At 50.1% G+C, this 17,089-nt stretch overlaps 1 protein-coding gene across 3 annotated transcripts in view; it reads right to left on the bottom strand.

The window, feature by feature from the left end:
* Positions 1 to 15,974, bottom strand: part of SLC25A37 (solute carrier family 25 member 37) — a 47,804-nt gene extending 31,830 nt beyond the window's left edge. For 2 of the 3 annotated variants that reach the window (XM_015454587.4, XM_005562848.5), the window contains exon 1: positions 15,718 to 15,974. Coding sequence is in view for 1 of the 3 variants with exons in the window: in XM_005562848.5 (XP_005562905.3) it covers positions 15,718 to 15,927 (210 nt within the window). In the remaining 2 variants the exon portion in view is untranslated. Of the gene's footprint in view, positions 1 to 7,514; positions 7,586 to 15,717 lie in introns of all 3 variants that reach the window. The other variant, XM_015454586.4, reaches the window with a different exon arrangement.
* Positions 15,975 to 17,089: the final 1,115 nt, after the last annotated feature.

Raw genomic sequence — 17,089 nt, 5'->3', positions numbered from 1 at the left:
ACTTACACAAACTGAGAGGGGATAGCTACTGTACACCTAGGCTGTACGCTATAGCGTGTTGCTTCTAGGTGACAAACCTGTACAGTATGCTCTGTACTGAATACTGCAGGCGACTGGAATACCATGGGTATGTGTTATCTAAATCAATCTAAATATAGCAAAAGTACAGTGAAGGCTGGGCGTGGTGGCTCACGCCTGTAATCCCAGCACTTTGGGAGGCCGGGGCGGGTGGATCACCTGAAGTTGGGAGTTTGAGTCCAGCCTGGCCAACATGGTGAAACCCAGTCTCTACTAAAAATACAAAACTAGCCGGGCGTGGTGGCGCACACCTGTAATCCCAGCTACTCGGGAGGCTGAGGCAGGAGAATTGCTTGAACCCAGAAGGCAGAGGCTGCAGTGAGCCAAGACTGCACCACTGCACTCCAGCCTGGGCAACAAAAGCGAAACTCCATCTCAAAAAAAAGGTACAGTGAAAATACCATATAAAAGTTTGTTCTTTGCCAGGCACGGTGGCTCACGCCTGTAACCCCAGCACCTTGGGAAGCCGAGACGATTTTTTTTTTTTTTGAGACGGAGTCTCACTCTTATTGACCAGGTTGGAGTGCAGTGGCATGATCTCGGCTCACCGCAACCTCCAACTCCCAGGTTCAAGTGATTCTCCTGCCTCAGCCTCCCGAGTAGCTAGGATTACAGGCATGTGCCACCATGCCCAGCTAATTTTGTATTTTTAGTAGAGATGGGGTTTCTCCGTGTTGGCCAGGCTGGTCTTGAACTCCTGACCTCAGGGGATCTGCCCGCCCTGGCCTCCCAAAGTGCTGGGATTACAGGCGTGAGCCACTGCACCCAGCCAAAAGATTTTTTTAATGGTACACCTGTGTAGGGCATTTACCATGAATGGAGCTTACAGAACTGGAAGTTGCTCTGGGTGAGTTTGAGTGAGTGGTGGTGAGTGAATATGAAGGCCTAGGACATTACTGTGCACTACTGTAGACTTTATAAACACTGTTCACTTAGGCTACACTAAATTTATTTTTTAAACTTTTGCTTTCTTCAATAATAAATTAAATTTCAAGGTTGGGCATGGTGACTCATACCTGTAATCCTAGCACTTTGGGAGGTCGAGGCAGGAGGACTGATTGAGGCCAAGAGCTTGAGACCACCTGGCCAACATTGTGAAACTCCATCTCTACAACATTTAAAAATTAGCTGTGTGGTCGTGCACACCTGTAATCCCAGATACTCAGGAGACTGAGGAGGGAGGATTCCTTGTACCCAGGAGTTCGAGGCTGCAGTAAACTATGATCGCAACACTGCACTCCAGCCTAGGCGACAAAGCAAGGCCCTGTCTCTAAAAATAAATAAATAAATACATACATACATACATAAATTAATTAATTAATTAAATTCAGTTTACTGTAATGTTTTTATTTTATAAATTTCAATTTTTTGACTTTTTGACTCTTATAATAACACTTGGCTTAAAACACAAAACACATTGTACAGCTGTACAAAAATATTTTTTCTCTATATCCTTATTCTATAAGCTTTTCCTTTTAACTTTTTTTTTTTTTTTTTTTACTTTTTAAACTTTTTTCTTAAACACACACATTAGCCTAGGCTTACAGACGGTGAGGATCATCAATATCACTGTCTTCCACCTCTACATCTTGTCCCAATACAGTTGGCACCTCCTGTGATCACAATGCCTTCTTCTGGAATCCCTCCTGAAGGACCTGCCTGAGCCTGTTTTACAGTTAACTTAAAAAAACAAAACAAAAAAAAAGGCCAGGGGCGGTGGCTCACACCTGTAATCCCAGCACTCTGGGAGGCTGAGGAGTGTGGGTCACCTGAGGTCAATGACCAGCCTGGCCAACACGGTGAAACCCTGTCTCTACCAAAAATACAAAATTAGCCGGGCATGGTGGTGCATGCCTGTAATCTCAGCTACTCGGGAGGCTGAGGCAGGAGAATCGCTTGAACCCAGGAGGTGGAGGTTGCAGTGAGCCGAGATCGCGCCACCGCACTCCAGCCTACGCGCCAAGAGCAAAACTCCACCTCAAAAAATAAAAAAAGTAGGAGTACACTCTAAAGTAATAACAAAAAGTATAGTATAGTAAATACATAAACCAGTAGTAGAGTCTTTCATTATTATTTGCAAGCATTACCTACTAATTGTGTGTGCTATGCTCTTACATGACTGGCAGCATAGTAGGTTTACACCAGCATCAGCCCAAACACGGGCGAAATGTAGTGTGTTGTGATGCCCCTGGGTAATAGGAATTTTTCAGCTCCATTATAATCTATGGGATCACTGTCGTCACATATGGAGTCCATAGTTGACCGAAACATCATTATGTGGTGCTGACTGTAACGCAGCCATTCAACGAAGGGCCGTGGATGAAGCTACATTTTCACAAACGCCACTTGAATCTTCCTAGGGAGCCACATTACTGTGAATCAGGCTAACGCAAGCCAATGTTTAGCAAATGAACCACAGAGATGGGTGACTAAGGAAAGCAGCTTTCTTGATTCTTCAGTTAAAGACACACCCTGGGTTTACCCCTTCCACCCGCATATGTATATACACGCACTGGCAGCATCTTCTTGCCTTTGAAAAGATGTCCCCCCATCTCTGGTCTGACTCCCTGGATCTGATTATCAGCCGGCCACTCAGCCAACTTTAACCCAGGCTCCCAACAGTGCTAGGACACCCGTGATCCACAGGAGGGCAGAGAAAGTGTGGAGAGGAGCACTGCGCATCAAGGACACGCTGTGAGTCAGAGGCAGTGCCCGCGGGTCCCGCTGCCCGGCAGGTCTGGCTGGCCAGCTTCCTGCAGGCTGCAACCTCTCTCTCCACGTTCTGCTTCTAAAGCCAGGCCTTGGGCAATGCAAGGCGTCCACAAAACCCTCAACATGGGCACCATGGGGACCCTGAGACAAAGGCACTTGTGTGTTACCTCCTTCTCCTCTTAAGCAAGTGAGGAAAACAGTGACGGGAAAGGCCAAAGTGGGGAAGAGCCCAGGCATCTGCAAACACACACAGTCATTCTTCCGGGATCATTAGTCACCTTCCTGCTCCTGGGGGACCCCTCCCCACAGTGTCCCCAGACTCATCTGCCTGCTGCTCAAAGGGACAGACTTTCTTGGAAAATAAGAGTAAGGATATAAAATGAGAATACCACAGACGTCCTCACCCTAACACCCTGAGTACACCTCCCGGAAGGTGGGCTCATCCTGTCCTACCCTGCCGGTTTCTGCTACGCGCAGCCACTACTATCCCCTGTCTACATTACCACGAAATGAGCATGCTCTGAGCAGCACTGGCTCTTCCTCATTAGCCAGCCAAAGGGTCGGCAGCAGACAGCCACCCTGTCTTGGCTCAACAGATGGGAGACACTGTAAGGAGAGAGGTGAAGTGCCCAAGGCCAGGCAGCTGCATGAGTCCTAGTGCTGGAATGAGAGCCTGGATTTTCCATGCCAATGAGCTAACCTTACCCCTCCCACAGGATCCCAGTGTGATAATAAATACCATGACCTAGCACCTGCACAGAGTTTTAAAGTGGAGTTCCCTGCCAGCCTGCCTCTATTTTCTCACTACATGAATAGGCAGATCGGCCAGGGGAGGCAGGATGGGCACCGTTAGCGTTCCTTATTTCAGATAAGAAAACTGCAGCCCTAGTGGACCACGGAACTATGATGTAGTGCTCTTCCCAGTAAGTCACTTATATACATATACTGTGATCTGGCAAGGACTCCTCAAAACGAGTCCGAATTCAAAACACTACAGTGAGTGCAACTTCGACTCGCTGCTGAAATGAGAAGGTGTCACAGCAGCTGCAATTTGTTCCAGAGAGAGAAGCCAGACACAGCCAAAAATATCCTGTGGCAATAACTATATGTCATCATCCTTTTTCCTTGCTTGCTGGAGTATTTGGCCAAAAAACTCCTAACTATACATTAGAGCCCTGCTTTCTGTGCCACACTTTCTGGGTGCCATGATTTCCTGGAGTTAGTCTCTCGACTCAACTGTGGCTCCTCCGTCCCAACAATGCAGCTGGGTCCCATCATCAATCCCAGCCCTTTCTCATATTCCAGAACCCAGCTCAAGGGCTCTGCTGCCATTAACAGCTGAGTCTGCATCCAACACCCTACACTGGCTTGCTCCAGCCTGATTCCCTTCCTCTCTCCTCTCGCTCTTTGCTCTGGAGCAGAAAACAGCCCGAGTTCTAGGGCATGTAATTTTTCTGAAGTTCAGTTTTCTCGAATATGAAATGAGAAAGAACACCTGCCTTTTCTCACCTTCAAAGGAGAGCTAAGAGGATCAAATGACCAAATGAAAGTTAAAACAATACAAAAATAATATAATTAACAATTGCAACAGCAATATACAAACATATCCAGGCATTCAAGTAATGCTTTTAGAAATAACAAGAGGAGCTGATATTAATGGAATGTTTGCCCTGTGCCTGGAACTGTTCTTAACATTCTAGGTGTATCATCTCAATTCTCACAGCAACACTGAAATGGGTACTGTTATTAGCCCCATTTTATAGATGAGAAAAATAAGGCAGAGAGAGGTATCAGGAACTTGACCAGGTGCCACTCCAGGCAGTCTGGCCCTGAGGTTGTGCTGTTAACATAAACAGCTCTAATTATTAAGCACATTGCCTCTGATACAATCTGTCATTAGCTTTGCACGTTAAGGTTTGCAAGAGCCATTCACAAATCTACCTCACCTAAGCTTCCCAACAGCCCTGTCAAAAAGGTAAAGTAGATGACACTAGTCTAGGTTCACAAGGAGAAAACCAGCCCAGAGAAATGGTTAGCCCAAGGTTTCCAAGCTGGTTAACAGCAGGACCAGGACTTAAATTCATGGGGCCTGCACCCCGCCCCAGTTTGGTGACCGTTCTAGGGCCTCAACACCAGCATAAGTCAGACACACAAACGCTCCTCCGGGTCCCCCGCCCACAGCAGTGTCTCAAATGCACCCTTTCTGGTCACGCCAGGGAATAAACACTGTTGGCTAAATAATAGCCAGGGTCTCTCTTTCACCAGCGACAGCCATCACAGACCACGTGGCCAGCCAGACCTCAGGGTCCCAGAGCCTTCCAAGTGGCTCTCCGGATGGACCTGATGGATCCAGAGGCTCGGTGGACCCGGAGGAGTTCCCTCAGTGACACAAGGCTGGAGTCCCTCAACTTGACCCACATGGCCAGACGTTTCCTGGACCTGTTATGCAACCTTTGCTTCAAGCAAGCTGCTGCTGGGATTTCTCCCTATTTCAACATGTTTCGTTTTCTCTTCAGAGAGAAAGCACGAATGTGAAACCATAACACCTCTTAGTACCCGACAACGGCCCTTCCTGACTGTCTGGGGTTACGAGGAGGGTGGGGGATGTTTTCAAGAGTACCTCCTGTGAGCCAACTTGAGCCTCCAGAATGACTAACCACCGTGGGAGGGAGGGAGGGCGAGGATGGTGGGGAGGGAACACAACTGAGGACCACTGTCTCTCACAGGAGAAGGAACCAATTTCAGAAGCGCCCAGCAAATAAACGAGAACCATGCTACCCTGTAGGCTCTAGACCTGCAAGACGACAGCAGCTTGAGCAGTCCAGAGTCCAAATACCCCAGACCTTGTTCTCCCAGCCCATTTGAAAGTCCGTCAAGACAGGCAACTCTTCTCTTGAAAGGGCGCTGTTTCTGTCGCCTTAGCTCAGGGTCTAATTATAGGAAGCATGCTTACTTTGAGAATGGCGGACCAGGCATTCTTATTTTTGTGGCCCAGTGTCTAGCACAGTGCCTAGCCAAGAGGGCACTCAGGAAACGTGGAATGACATGAGTGGCCAAATGAAGACATTGCCTCATCGGGGTACAGCTGCTGCTTGCTGGGTTACACACACACACACACACACACACACACACACACAACACCAACAACGGAGCCAAGAAAGTCTTCTTTGTGGCCATAATATGCATGGATTCAAAACCAATGCAAAACAAAAAATCAAAACTGGAATTCATTTAACAGCAAGTTTTTTCTCTCTTTTATTTTTTCCTTTGAGACAAAGTCTCGCTCTGTCATCCAGGGTGGAGTGCAGTGGCGCAATCTCGGCTCACTGCACCCTCCGCCTCCCAGGTTCAAGTGATTCTCTCCTGCCTCAGCCTCCCAAGCAGCTGGGATTACAGGCGCCTGCCACTGTGCCCAGCTAATTTTTGCATTTTTAGTAGAGACGGGGTTTCACCATGTTGGCCAGGATGGTCTCAATCTCCTGACCTCAGGTGATCTGCCCGCCTCGGCCTCCCAAAGTGCCGAAATTACAGGAGTGAGCCACCACACCCAGCCATTAACAAGTTTTAAAGATTTTCATAATTTTTTTTTTGCATCTCTTTTAAAAAGCTGTGCCTTCCTTCATTCAACCAATATTCACAGAATACTTCTGTGTCATTCTGTGGATGAGTCCAAGAAAGGCTGGAGGAGGGAAGAGTTTCAATCTGTGTGCCCGCCATGCAAAGGTCGGGCTTTACATGCGAGGCAAACAGAAGTGCTAAGGGATTATCAGGTGGGAAGAGACACAGGGGTGAACTACAGAAAGACGTGGCTACTCCCCATCTTTCTGCAGGCTTGCAGGCTCTGCGGCACCATGAAGAATGGGCTGGATCTTCCACTCCCATCAGCTAACCTTATCTCTCCCGCAGGATCCCAGTGTGACAATAAACACCATGACCTAGCACCTGCACTGAGCTTTATACTTTGAAAACTGTGTTCCCTGCAAACCTGCCTGTATTTTCCAACTAGATGCACTAAAAAGACCTACAAGGGAGGCACAATCGGCACTGCTACTCTTCTCTATTTCCGATGAGAAAACTGCAGCCCACCAGGAAGCTGCTGGGCTTGGAGACTGAAGAGCAGGACCCGCCATGACTGACGTGCAGAATGAACTGCAGAAGCTCCTCCATCAAATACTTACTGAGCACCTACTGTGCTTCTGGCAATGGGAATACAGTGGTGAACAGAGGAGCATACATCCCTGCCCACTTGGAGCCTACATTCTGATGAGGGAAGAGAGACCATAAACAATAAAATAATATTATAAATATAAGTAAAATATGTAAACAATATAAATAAACAATGGTGTGTGTTAGGAAGTAACAACTGCTGGGGAGAAAAACAAAGTAGAGATGGGCAAAAGGGAAATGTGAGGCAGGGAAGAGTAAACTCACTTTTTTTTTTTTCTTTTTGAGACAGGGTCTTGCTGTGTTGCCCAGGCTGGAGTGCAGTGGTCCAATCATAGCTCACTACAGCCTCGACCTCCCAGGCTCAAGCAAGACCAAGAAGCTGAGACCACTGGCATATGCCACTATGCCAAGCTAATGTTTTTATTTTTTGTACATATGGGGTCTTGCTACGTTGCCCAGGCTGGTCTCCAACTCCTGGCCTCAAGTGATCCTCCCACCTCGGCCTCTCAAGGTATTGGGATTACAGGCATGAGCCACTGAGCTCGGCCTAAACTCACTTTTAACTTGGGCAGTCTGGGATCTCAAAGAAGAGGAGACATCCAGGTCCCTGAACCAAGGCAGTAAGTAGCTGTGGGGAGGGAGAAAAGGAAACACATTCAAGAAGTATTACAGATACAGCCACGGGCAGGCCTTCCCTGCATAGAGGGTAGCGGCAGGAGAAAAGCTGACGATCACCCCAGGGTGCAGAAGGAGGGCCCGAGGGGAAGCCAGGACCACCATTCTGGCCACACTGAGTCTGAGGAGGCTCTGAGGTAGCTGGAGATTCAGCTCCAGAAAGTCTGGGCCCAAGATAGTGATCTGGGAGCCATCAGGTCCCAGGAGGAAACTGAGGCATGTGTGCTGGGGAGAAATGAGGTGGAAGGGCACATTCCTGAGGAAAAGCCATGCCCAAAGAGGAAAGCTGAGTATCACAGGGCCAACCCCTCTCGGAGGTGCCGTTGGCAGGGACAGAGGCAGCAGGATGGGCGAGGAAGATGGTGGGTAGCCAGGAGCCTCGGTGAGGCTGCAGCTGGCCAGTGCAAAAGCCAGGAAGCAGGGGTGGGCAGGTGAGGAAGCAGAGACCGGTGTCAATAGTTCTTTCACAACATTTGTTGTTTTAAGGAGCAAAAAAAGGGGCAACAGTTTGTTTATGGGAAGAAATTTGGGGTCAAGGTGAGAAGTCTCGGGTTTGTTTAAGACAGGATGGGCTTGGATCTGCAGAAACATTTTTGAGAAACACTCAATGGAGAAGGAAGGCTAAAGATCCCGGAACTGAGTCACTCAAGAGTGAGGGGACAAAAATGACATCACCATCACCATTTATTGACAACGTACGCACCACGTACTGCGGCAAGAACTTTACATATGTTGCCTCATTTAATTCTTTTTTATTTTTCCTCTTTAATATCTTTTATTATAGAGATATAGGAAGAACAACAGCTTTGAAAAGACAAAAAAATTATCCTGCATCAGAGGTAGGGTTGTTAGACAAAAATCAGGAGATTGCTCCCCCAATTTCATGGTCCATAAGAAGTTCACATTTTGTAGAACTAAAGCCTTCAGGATCACATTAAGAGCTTTGAAAGATTAAATGGCCTTTGCTTCCACACTTTCTGAAGTGTAATACAGAATACAAAATGGTTTGAGGGGCTTTCCCTTTAGAGAACAAGGTGGCTGACACACACTGATCAAGTTCTCACACCCCATACCTCCAAGAACACTGAAAAAGATCTGCAGATCTTTCTGGTGCAGGAGGGACCTCTTTATATTCCTCTTGTGGTGGAAGTTTAAGGACGTCCTTTAAAAACGTCTACATGTAATAATTTTAAATTCAGTTGAGGAAATCAGTGTCCCTCTTCAGGGCATTCCTTCTTAATTCTTACAACAACCCTATAAAACAGTTCTTGGTATTTGATATGGTTTGGCTGTGTCCTCACCTAAATCTCATCTTGAATTGTAGCTCCCATAATCCCCACGTGTTGTGGGAGAGACCCAGCAGGAGGTAATTGAATCATGGGGGCGGTTACCCCCACGCTGTTCTCATGGTAGTGATAAGTCTCACGAGATCTGAAGATTTTATAAGGGGAAAACCCCCTTTCACTGGGTTCTCTCATTCCCTCTCGTCTGTTACCATGTAAGATGTGCCTTTTGCCTTCCACCATGATTGTGACGCCTCCCCAGCCACATGGAACTGTGAGTCCGTTAAACCTCTCTTTCTGTATAAATTACCCAGTCTCGGGTATGTCTTTATCAGCAGCATGAAAACAGACTAATACAGTATTCATATCCCCACTTTGCAGAGAAGAAACCTGAGCTTAGAGAGGTTAGGTAATGTGCCCAGGTGTGTAGCCAGGATTCAAATCCAAGTGTCAGAGTGGTTTGTATACATCTCCCTTCTCTGCCACATTGATGTACCTTAAAGGAATGAAGACACCTGTTCCCTTACAGTGGGGGTGGAAGGCAAGAGAGTTTGGAAGGACGGTGACAGGAAGATGGGTTTGATCGAGGTACTGGTTTCCCTATGACATGGAAGCAAGATGCCAAGCTGAGGCTGACAACAATAGGGTGGGGGCTGAGAAGCAACAGGACCCCTGTGAAGGATGCAAGCAGCTACCCAGACACGTGGAACTGAGGCCAGGGAGCATGCGCATTGGAGGCAGTGTGAATGTTCCTGAAGGGCTTGGCTGCCCAAGGGACAGATGGGCTGTCCAGGACCCAGATGGGGCAAGCTAGTGTTGGAAAAACCATAGGCAGAGAAACTGAACGCCCCAGCAGCTGCAGTAGTCAATCTTGGGGTCCAGGCTATCAGACATCTGAATTTAAGATCTCAGAGGCGGACGGTTCTGAGTTAAGTCAAGACACCATGGAGGTGAAGGCCACTGACTCAGAGGTGTAAGGAATAGAGTGATTTGGACTTGAGTCGGGTGGGGACAAAGAGGGGCCATCCTCAGGGTGAGGACAGGATCTGTGGAGGTGAAGTCTGTGCATCAGATGCCAAAGTCCTCAGGGAATGAGGGAAAGTGACAGCAAGCATGCTGATAATGATGAAGATAAAGATGAGAGCAGACATCAGAGAGTATCCACTGTTCTGTGCGTGTACCAGGTACGTGAAGTGCAGCGAGGGCTTAACCCTCACAACCACCCTGGGAGATCAGTACCATCTCTTCTCCTTTTTACAGATAGGGAAATAGCACAGAGAGGTTAAGAAACTTGCCCAAGGTCACACCTAACTGGGAAATGGGACCCGGTCCCAGGGATTTGGACTCACGGGTCCATGTGCCCAACCCTTAGCAAGACGAGCTGGATTTCCATCAGAAGGGGGACGTGGAAGAAACATTCGGTAAAAGGGGAAGATGTAAGGGACCTTGTTAACAAGGAACTTCCACAAGGCCCACTGGAAAAATGAGAGAAGAGGGAAAGAAGCAATGGAAAGCTGGGTCAGGAAAGAGAAAGCAGGAAGAAAATAGGATCCCCATTTTACAGGTAAGGACATGAAGAAGCTAAGTGTCCTGCCCAACCAGTAAGTCAAAGACTAGAATGTGAACCCCAAGATAGTTCTCTAAGGGTGGGAAATCCATCTCAGCGGGAACTTGAGGGAAAGTTAAGGGAACTTGGGGGAAGATTTCCAGTTCAACAAAAAGAAAGAGGCTGGGCATGGTGGTTCATGCCTGTAATCCCAGCACTTTGGGAGGCCAAGGTGGGAGGATCGCTTGAGCCCAGGAGTTCAAGACCAGTCTTGGCAAGAAATTGAGACCCCCAGCTCTATAAAAAATACAAAAAATTAGCCAGGCATGGTGGCATGTGCCTGTAGTCCCAGCTACTCAGGAGGCTGAGCTGGGAGGATCACTCAAGCCCTGGGAGGTCAAGGCTACAGTGAGCTGCGATCATACCATTGCACTCCAACCTGGGTGACAGAACGAGACCCTGTCTCAAAAAAAAAGAGAAGAGAGAGAGAAAGAAAAAAAGAGAAAGAGATTGGATATACCCCTCCTATGACAAACGTCAGACACAAACATTCAAAGTGGGCATGGGAGTGGCAAAGCCATGCCTCCTGGCGTGGGCCAACCAACACCATGATCACAGGGTTATGTCTGTGGCCAGCACGGATGGGACATGACAGCTGCTATTTCAGATTAAAAACAAAAACAAAAACACAAATTCTTTGACAAGAAAAGGTTCAGTACTAGTGGAGACAGCAAAAGAGCCACAGGGTTCAAGAAAGGTGCTGAAGGGCTTCCACACCAGCAGGTGGGTTCATCCTATGAGTCAGAGGAAGGAAACTCCCTGAAGTCAGAGGGGGTCAGGAGCCCAAGACTGAAACACGGAGAAAGTGGGACTGATTCCCCAAGACTAGTCACTGCTCCAAGATGGGACAAAAGTCATCTTTAATGAGATGGCCACATGCAGCTGAAATGTGCCCAAGTGGAAGCCAGGAAAAGGTTTGGGAAGCACATTCCTCCCTTCCAGGTGACACACACATCCCACACCCCAGGTGCACACCCTTGTATAGTTTAAGCAAAGCAGCTGATTAAATCCTCCCATTCAACCCCAAATACCTCTCCCTACTAAGAAGCTGAGGCCCCCTTTGCTGTTCACAGTACTCCTGGGCACCCGCCTCCAAACCACACCCCAGCCTGGCCCTCAAACCACGCCCCAGCCTGGCCCTCAAACCACGCCCCAGCCTGGCCCTCAAACCACGCCCCAGCCTGGCCCTCAAACCACGCCCCAGCCTGGCCCTCCCCAATTGAGGGCAGAGAAAAGGGGATGAGGTTTTCACCCTCCTCGGGCGGAGTAGGCCTGAGGGGTGCAGGCCATGGCTGTGGGTATCGGCACGCAGCCTGGGAGTTCATGAAACAAGGAACAGGACTGCAGTTCACAAATCCCCTTTTTTGATTCCTCACTCCTAATTCACCTTTTAAGAAAATCACCTCTCATCAAAGGACAGAAAAGAAGGGAGCAGGGGGATGTGAAGGACAGGAGACAAGAAGGGAGAGAGAAAAATCATTATAATTTTGTCCCAGGAACTAGAGCAATTTGGGATTTCACGCCCTTCTGAAGCTGAATGGCATGGACCTAAGTGCACTTTGTTTGGAAAGCGCTAAAGTGGGTGGGAGGGGACTCTGGCAGCTGCTGCACTGCCTCCCACCACCCTTCCTACCAGTCCTCCTGCAGCCAGGAGAAAACTCAGGAGAGAAGTCAGAAGTTGAGGTAATGCTGTGCTGAGCTGGGCAGGCTGGCTGTGCACGCCATGAGGTCAGCCAGGAGGCTCCTAGAGTGAACGCTCAGTGGTGCACCCACCTGGGAAGGAGGGCTCATCCTAGGAGAGTCACAGGCAGGGTTTCCCCCAACAAGCAAAGCAAAAGAAGGGCTGTGAAAGGGTCAGCGGAAGTCCCCCGGCTTCAAATGTTTCCTGTTTCCTTCTGCCCCTGCTTTCCCCAGGCGGGACTCGGGACTCGGGACTCGGCATGGTCTCCGAGTGGTGTGCCTAATCTGGTTGGAATTTCCTCCTCCACCCACCTGGCATGCTCCTCAAGTCTTGAGCTCTCCTGACCAGACCAGGGGTTCTTGTATCCACCCCAAGTGCCCCTTGCCACTCTGGAACACCAGAAAGAGGCTCATGGAAAACCTGCCACCAGGCCCCGCCGGAGAGGAGTCAGTCATTGCCACCATTTGGCGAGAGCCCTGCAGAGACCCTATACTCCCTCCCTGGGTATCACTTCGCTGCTCACTATCATCACGAGGATGAAGGAGCACTCACACCCCACCATGGGAGGACCAAGTGAAAGAGGAAGACACAGGAAGCAGCAGGAAAATTGCCAAAGGTCTTCCAAATACCCACTTCATAATCTCAGTGTCGCCTGCTGGGGCTCCAGAGACATTTCCTCAGGTTCAGTGGTTTTCATATTTTTTTGACCAGAACTCCTAGCCAGAAGTACATTTTACACTTCTGTAAAATGCATCCGGGGACAAACACACACAACCCAAACAGAATTTCAACATTTCTCCTACTGCATGCCAGGCACACTCGTATTTTTTTTTTTTTTTTTTTTTTAATGCAGAGCCCACTAATGGGTCATGGCCCACCATGAAAAATACACCAGTTATTAAAGTGACACTGGGGAGGTGAGGTGTGACTTCATGAACAAGCAAATTTAATATTATAATGGGAAGTATCCACCAGGCCGACTTTGCACTTAGAACTGCAAAATAAGTAGCATCAGGTTCAGGGTTGCAAGTGACCAGCACAGAGTTCCACAGTCCATACTACCTAGGATAGAAAAAAAACCAGCCGATTCAACATTCTTATTTGTCATTACAAGATCGAAGTTAAAAATGGTGCCTTTCAAAATTGGAGAAAGCTTTCTCTCTTTCAAGGTCCTATTTACATAGATTTGTTTTCAGCTGTAATAATTCTTTTCTTATTTCAAGTAACATAAAAGAGGACGATGGGCGTTGTGTGTTCAGAGAAATGGGGCATCGGTTAAAAATGTGGAGAGGGACTGAATAGGTCCACTGTCCCCACTTTATGGTGACAAAACTAAGGCACAGAACAATGCCCGAGGCGTGAAGCCACTGAGAAGCACGGCTTGAAGCCCAACCCACGTCTCCTGACTCAGTTACTCCTGGTCTCTGCCATCATCCAAAATACTTAAGAGTGACACAGGGTGATCTCCCCAAGCCTTTCTATGATGGAGTATACATCCCTGACTCCTCACGCTGGGCAGACAGCTGTGCTGATGTTGGCAGATCCTGGCACTCAGCGGCAGCCTCAAAACCAACCCTGCACACTTCAGCATGGAAGGGCCCCTAAGGGTCATGTTTTGGGGTCAGTTAGAATCCCAGAACCTAAAAGACTTTACTGATTAGCTAACCCACGCCTTGTTTTACGGACTTATCTAGGAAAACCAGACTGGCTCCTTCTACCACTCACACCATGTTAACCTGTCCACAGATGAAAACTGCTATGGAAAGTAATACTAAGTACACAGGTGACATCTAATCCAAAACATATCAACATCTATGGGGCAGGGAGAAACTAAACACAGATTACACAATTTAAACATGTGAGAAACGCCTCTTGAGAGTGTCAAAGGGTGCTCAGAAGGCACAACTAATTATTTCTAATCCTAAAAATAAGCTAAAATGATGCTCTGAAGTGAATTCACAGTGGGGTTCCCGAACAGAACAGTCATCTCAAGACACCAGCAGGACTAAGGCCTGCTCAAACAACACCTCCCTGCTCCTAACTTTCCCCAGGCTCTGCCCAGGGCACTTGAGACAACAGCTCCAATCATGGAGAATTTTATTACATTTGAGGAATTCTTTCCTACACAAATGCCTCCTGGTATCAGTCCGGTGTCTTTCCTGGAGATGAGAACCATTCCTCTAACTCCCCACTAGAACACTGGAGGGACAGATGGGTGACGGCTCAGGTTTAGGTCCAGCAGCACCTTGGAAGCCCATGTCTTTCCTCACTGGATTTGTGCCTGTCCAGACACTGACTCCCGGCTCCAGGAGCCGGGAAAACCCTCTGAGTTATACTTTCTGGCCTTCATACCTGCTCATGCAGAACCAGCATCAGAAACAAGATACAGCTGCTGGGGGTGCCTCTGTGGGACCTGCCTTGCAAAATAATTGCCACCTAGAGAGGCCTCTGAATCCCCCAAAGCACACTGCAGCTGCAGCCAGAGGACTGGAGGTGGTGTAGGAGCCTGGGCAAGGTAATCGGTTCGCCTCTGCGCCTCAGTTTCTTCATCTGTTAACCCCCGGGGCTGTTGCATGAATTAGATGAGTTATGCCTATAAAAGTGCAATGTGTAACAGTCAATACTGGCATTACTTCCTGCACCACTCTATCCTGGTCCTGGGGTGTTCTGGGCAGGCTGACAGAGGGCAACTCTCAGTCTACCAGGCAAAACCCACCTACTAACGCTGCCTGTTCACAGAAATGCAGTTAAAACTACCGGGGCAAGTGACAGACAGGGTTTAAAGGAAACTGAGTGCCTATCACACAATCCACAGCAAGGACTGTAAGGCACAAGCCCATCCACCTCCCCGCAAGCAAAAGAAGGCAAACGTCATTGCCTCCCGGCGGCTCGGGGACCCAAAGCAGGGGCAAGAAGTGCAGGAACCCTCAGAAAGAGGATCCCACGGGCCGATGCCGAACCGGTAAAGAGCTGCCACGAGTCGAGAGAAGTCTTGCCGGCCCCAAGTCCCCGAAATAACCTGGGAGGAGCAGCCACACATCAAGTCCTGGGTCGCGCGGCCCGGCCAGGGCCACACGTTTCTCAGCGCCAGCGTGGTGAGGGCTTCCCCTGCGGGGAGCTCCCTCGGAAACCGCGCACGTGTGGGCGGCCCCAGCCAGCCCGAACGGCCAGCGTGGTAAGACTGTGCAGAGCTGCAGCGATCGCGTCCCCCGGGAGCCCAGTCGTCGCCGAAGCCAGCGGTGCTCGCCACTCCGCCTCCCCCGCCAGCAGCCGGGGCCCGGCACGCAGCGGGAGCAGCGGGCGGTGCGGGGCAAGGACCTGGCACCCTCACTGGGTCGGCGGAAGGCGCGGCGCCCAGGCTGCGCACAGCTGCTCCCGGGGATACCCCGGCCCGCCGCGGTCCTGGGGAGAGCGCGGTTTCGGGACTCTGCCCCCAGGCTGTCGGCGCGCGGGATGCAAACGCGCGCGCGCTCCTCCTCCGCTCTTTGCGTCCCCGAAGTCCCCCAGCGCCTCACCTTCACCGAGTCCACCGGGTACATGACCGAGTGCTCCAGGATCCCGGCCATCGCTCCGGCTGTCATGTGGGTGGACACGGAGGCGCTGGTCGGCAGGTTCTCGTAGTCCTCCGACCCGGTGGCGTCCTTGCCGCCGCCGCCATCTCGGCTGTCCCCATCCATCCTCCGCGCCACCGCCTGGCTGCCCACGCTCCCGCTGCGCAGCTCCATCCGCCAGCTCCGCGGGGCGCAGGAGGCTGCAGGAGGTGGGCAGGGAGGGGGAGGGGGCGCAAAACTTCACTTCTTAAAGTGGGAGCCACCTCCCCGGGGCCGCGGCGCCTGACGCCATGGCGGGCTGGGGTGGAGCGCGGCGGCCCGAGACACCAATCGCCGGGAACCAAGAGGCCGGGGGCCGCCGCGCCATTGGTGTGCGGGACAGTGGGGACCCGCCTCCCTGTGTGACGTCACCGTCCCGTGCAAATTTCCAAGCAACCGGACGGGGGCGAGAGGAGACGTGGGGTGTCCCGGAAAGTTGTACTATCTTGAGGATGGGGCTGGTCCGCGAGGGGCAGGGGAGGTCACTGGGGAGGGGCCGCAGTGAGGTATGCCCAGAGATGGGGGCAAGGGTGACAGTGTCGCGGGGAAAATCCGCCCCCGGGGCGGGTGGGTTTGCAAACAGAGTCGCTGAGCGAGCTTTGGCATTCCTAAGGCCTGAAGTTAAAACTCAGGGTCCCATTCTAGATTGCTTTGTTGGAGAGACCGCCCCTCATTCGAAATTGTTTCGCTCAACCTAAATACATAATGCAGAGCTAAATTTGTTCCTCTTGTTCTCACCGAGAGGCCGAACCCACCCTGCCCTGGACCAAGCAAGACTATAAGGAGTGACCAGGAGGGAGCCCCTCTGAGTTGGCACTTCCAAGAAATTTTCTTTGGATCTGATATGCCCGTAAAGTCTGTAGAGGCCTGATCTCACAGTAGAAGTGCGAACTGGCTGAGAGTAAAATCTTACAGCCTTGCCCCTGCCTGTCTTAAGACTGTAGTCACCTAGTTCTTCAAGTCGTCCTAAGCTGGCCTCTTCAGTAAAGTGTAACCCAGGCTGTTTTAATGTTGTTTTGCTCCAGTTTGGGGGAAAAGGGAGAAATCAGAAAGTAGGGGAGGGACCTGTCTGCCTCTGGAAGTGTCCATCTAAATTGCATGTTCCAGGGCTTAAGATGACTTGGCCTGATCAGCTTCTAGGCACCGGGGCCCTGCCTTATCTAGACAAGGCTTCTCGTCAGGAAGGCTGGACCCTGAGATATGAAAGGGCGGGGAAGACCCTGAAGATGCTGAGCCTGCTCTCTGCCCTCACCGTGATCAGCATCCCAAGCAGCTCTTAGGGATTTGAGATACAGTA

The sequence above is a fragment of the Macaca fascicularis genome, chromosome 8 (assembly GCF_037993035.2).
Source record: "Macaca fascicularis isolate 582-1 chromosome 8, T2T-MFA8v1.1".
NCBI classification, from domain to species: Eukaryota; Metazoa; Chordata; class Mammalia; order Primates; family Cercopithecidae; genus Macaca; species Macaca fascicularis.
This window is presented reverse-complemented; position numbering and strand designations above follow the sequence as displayed.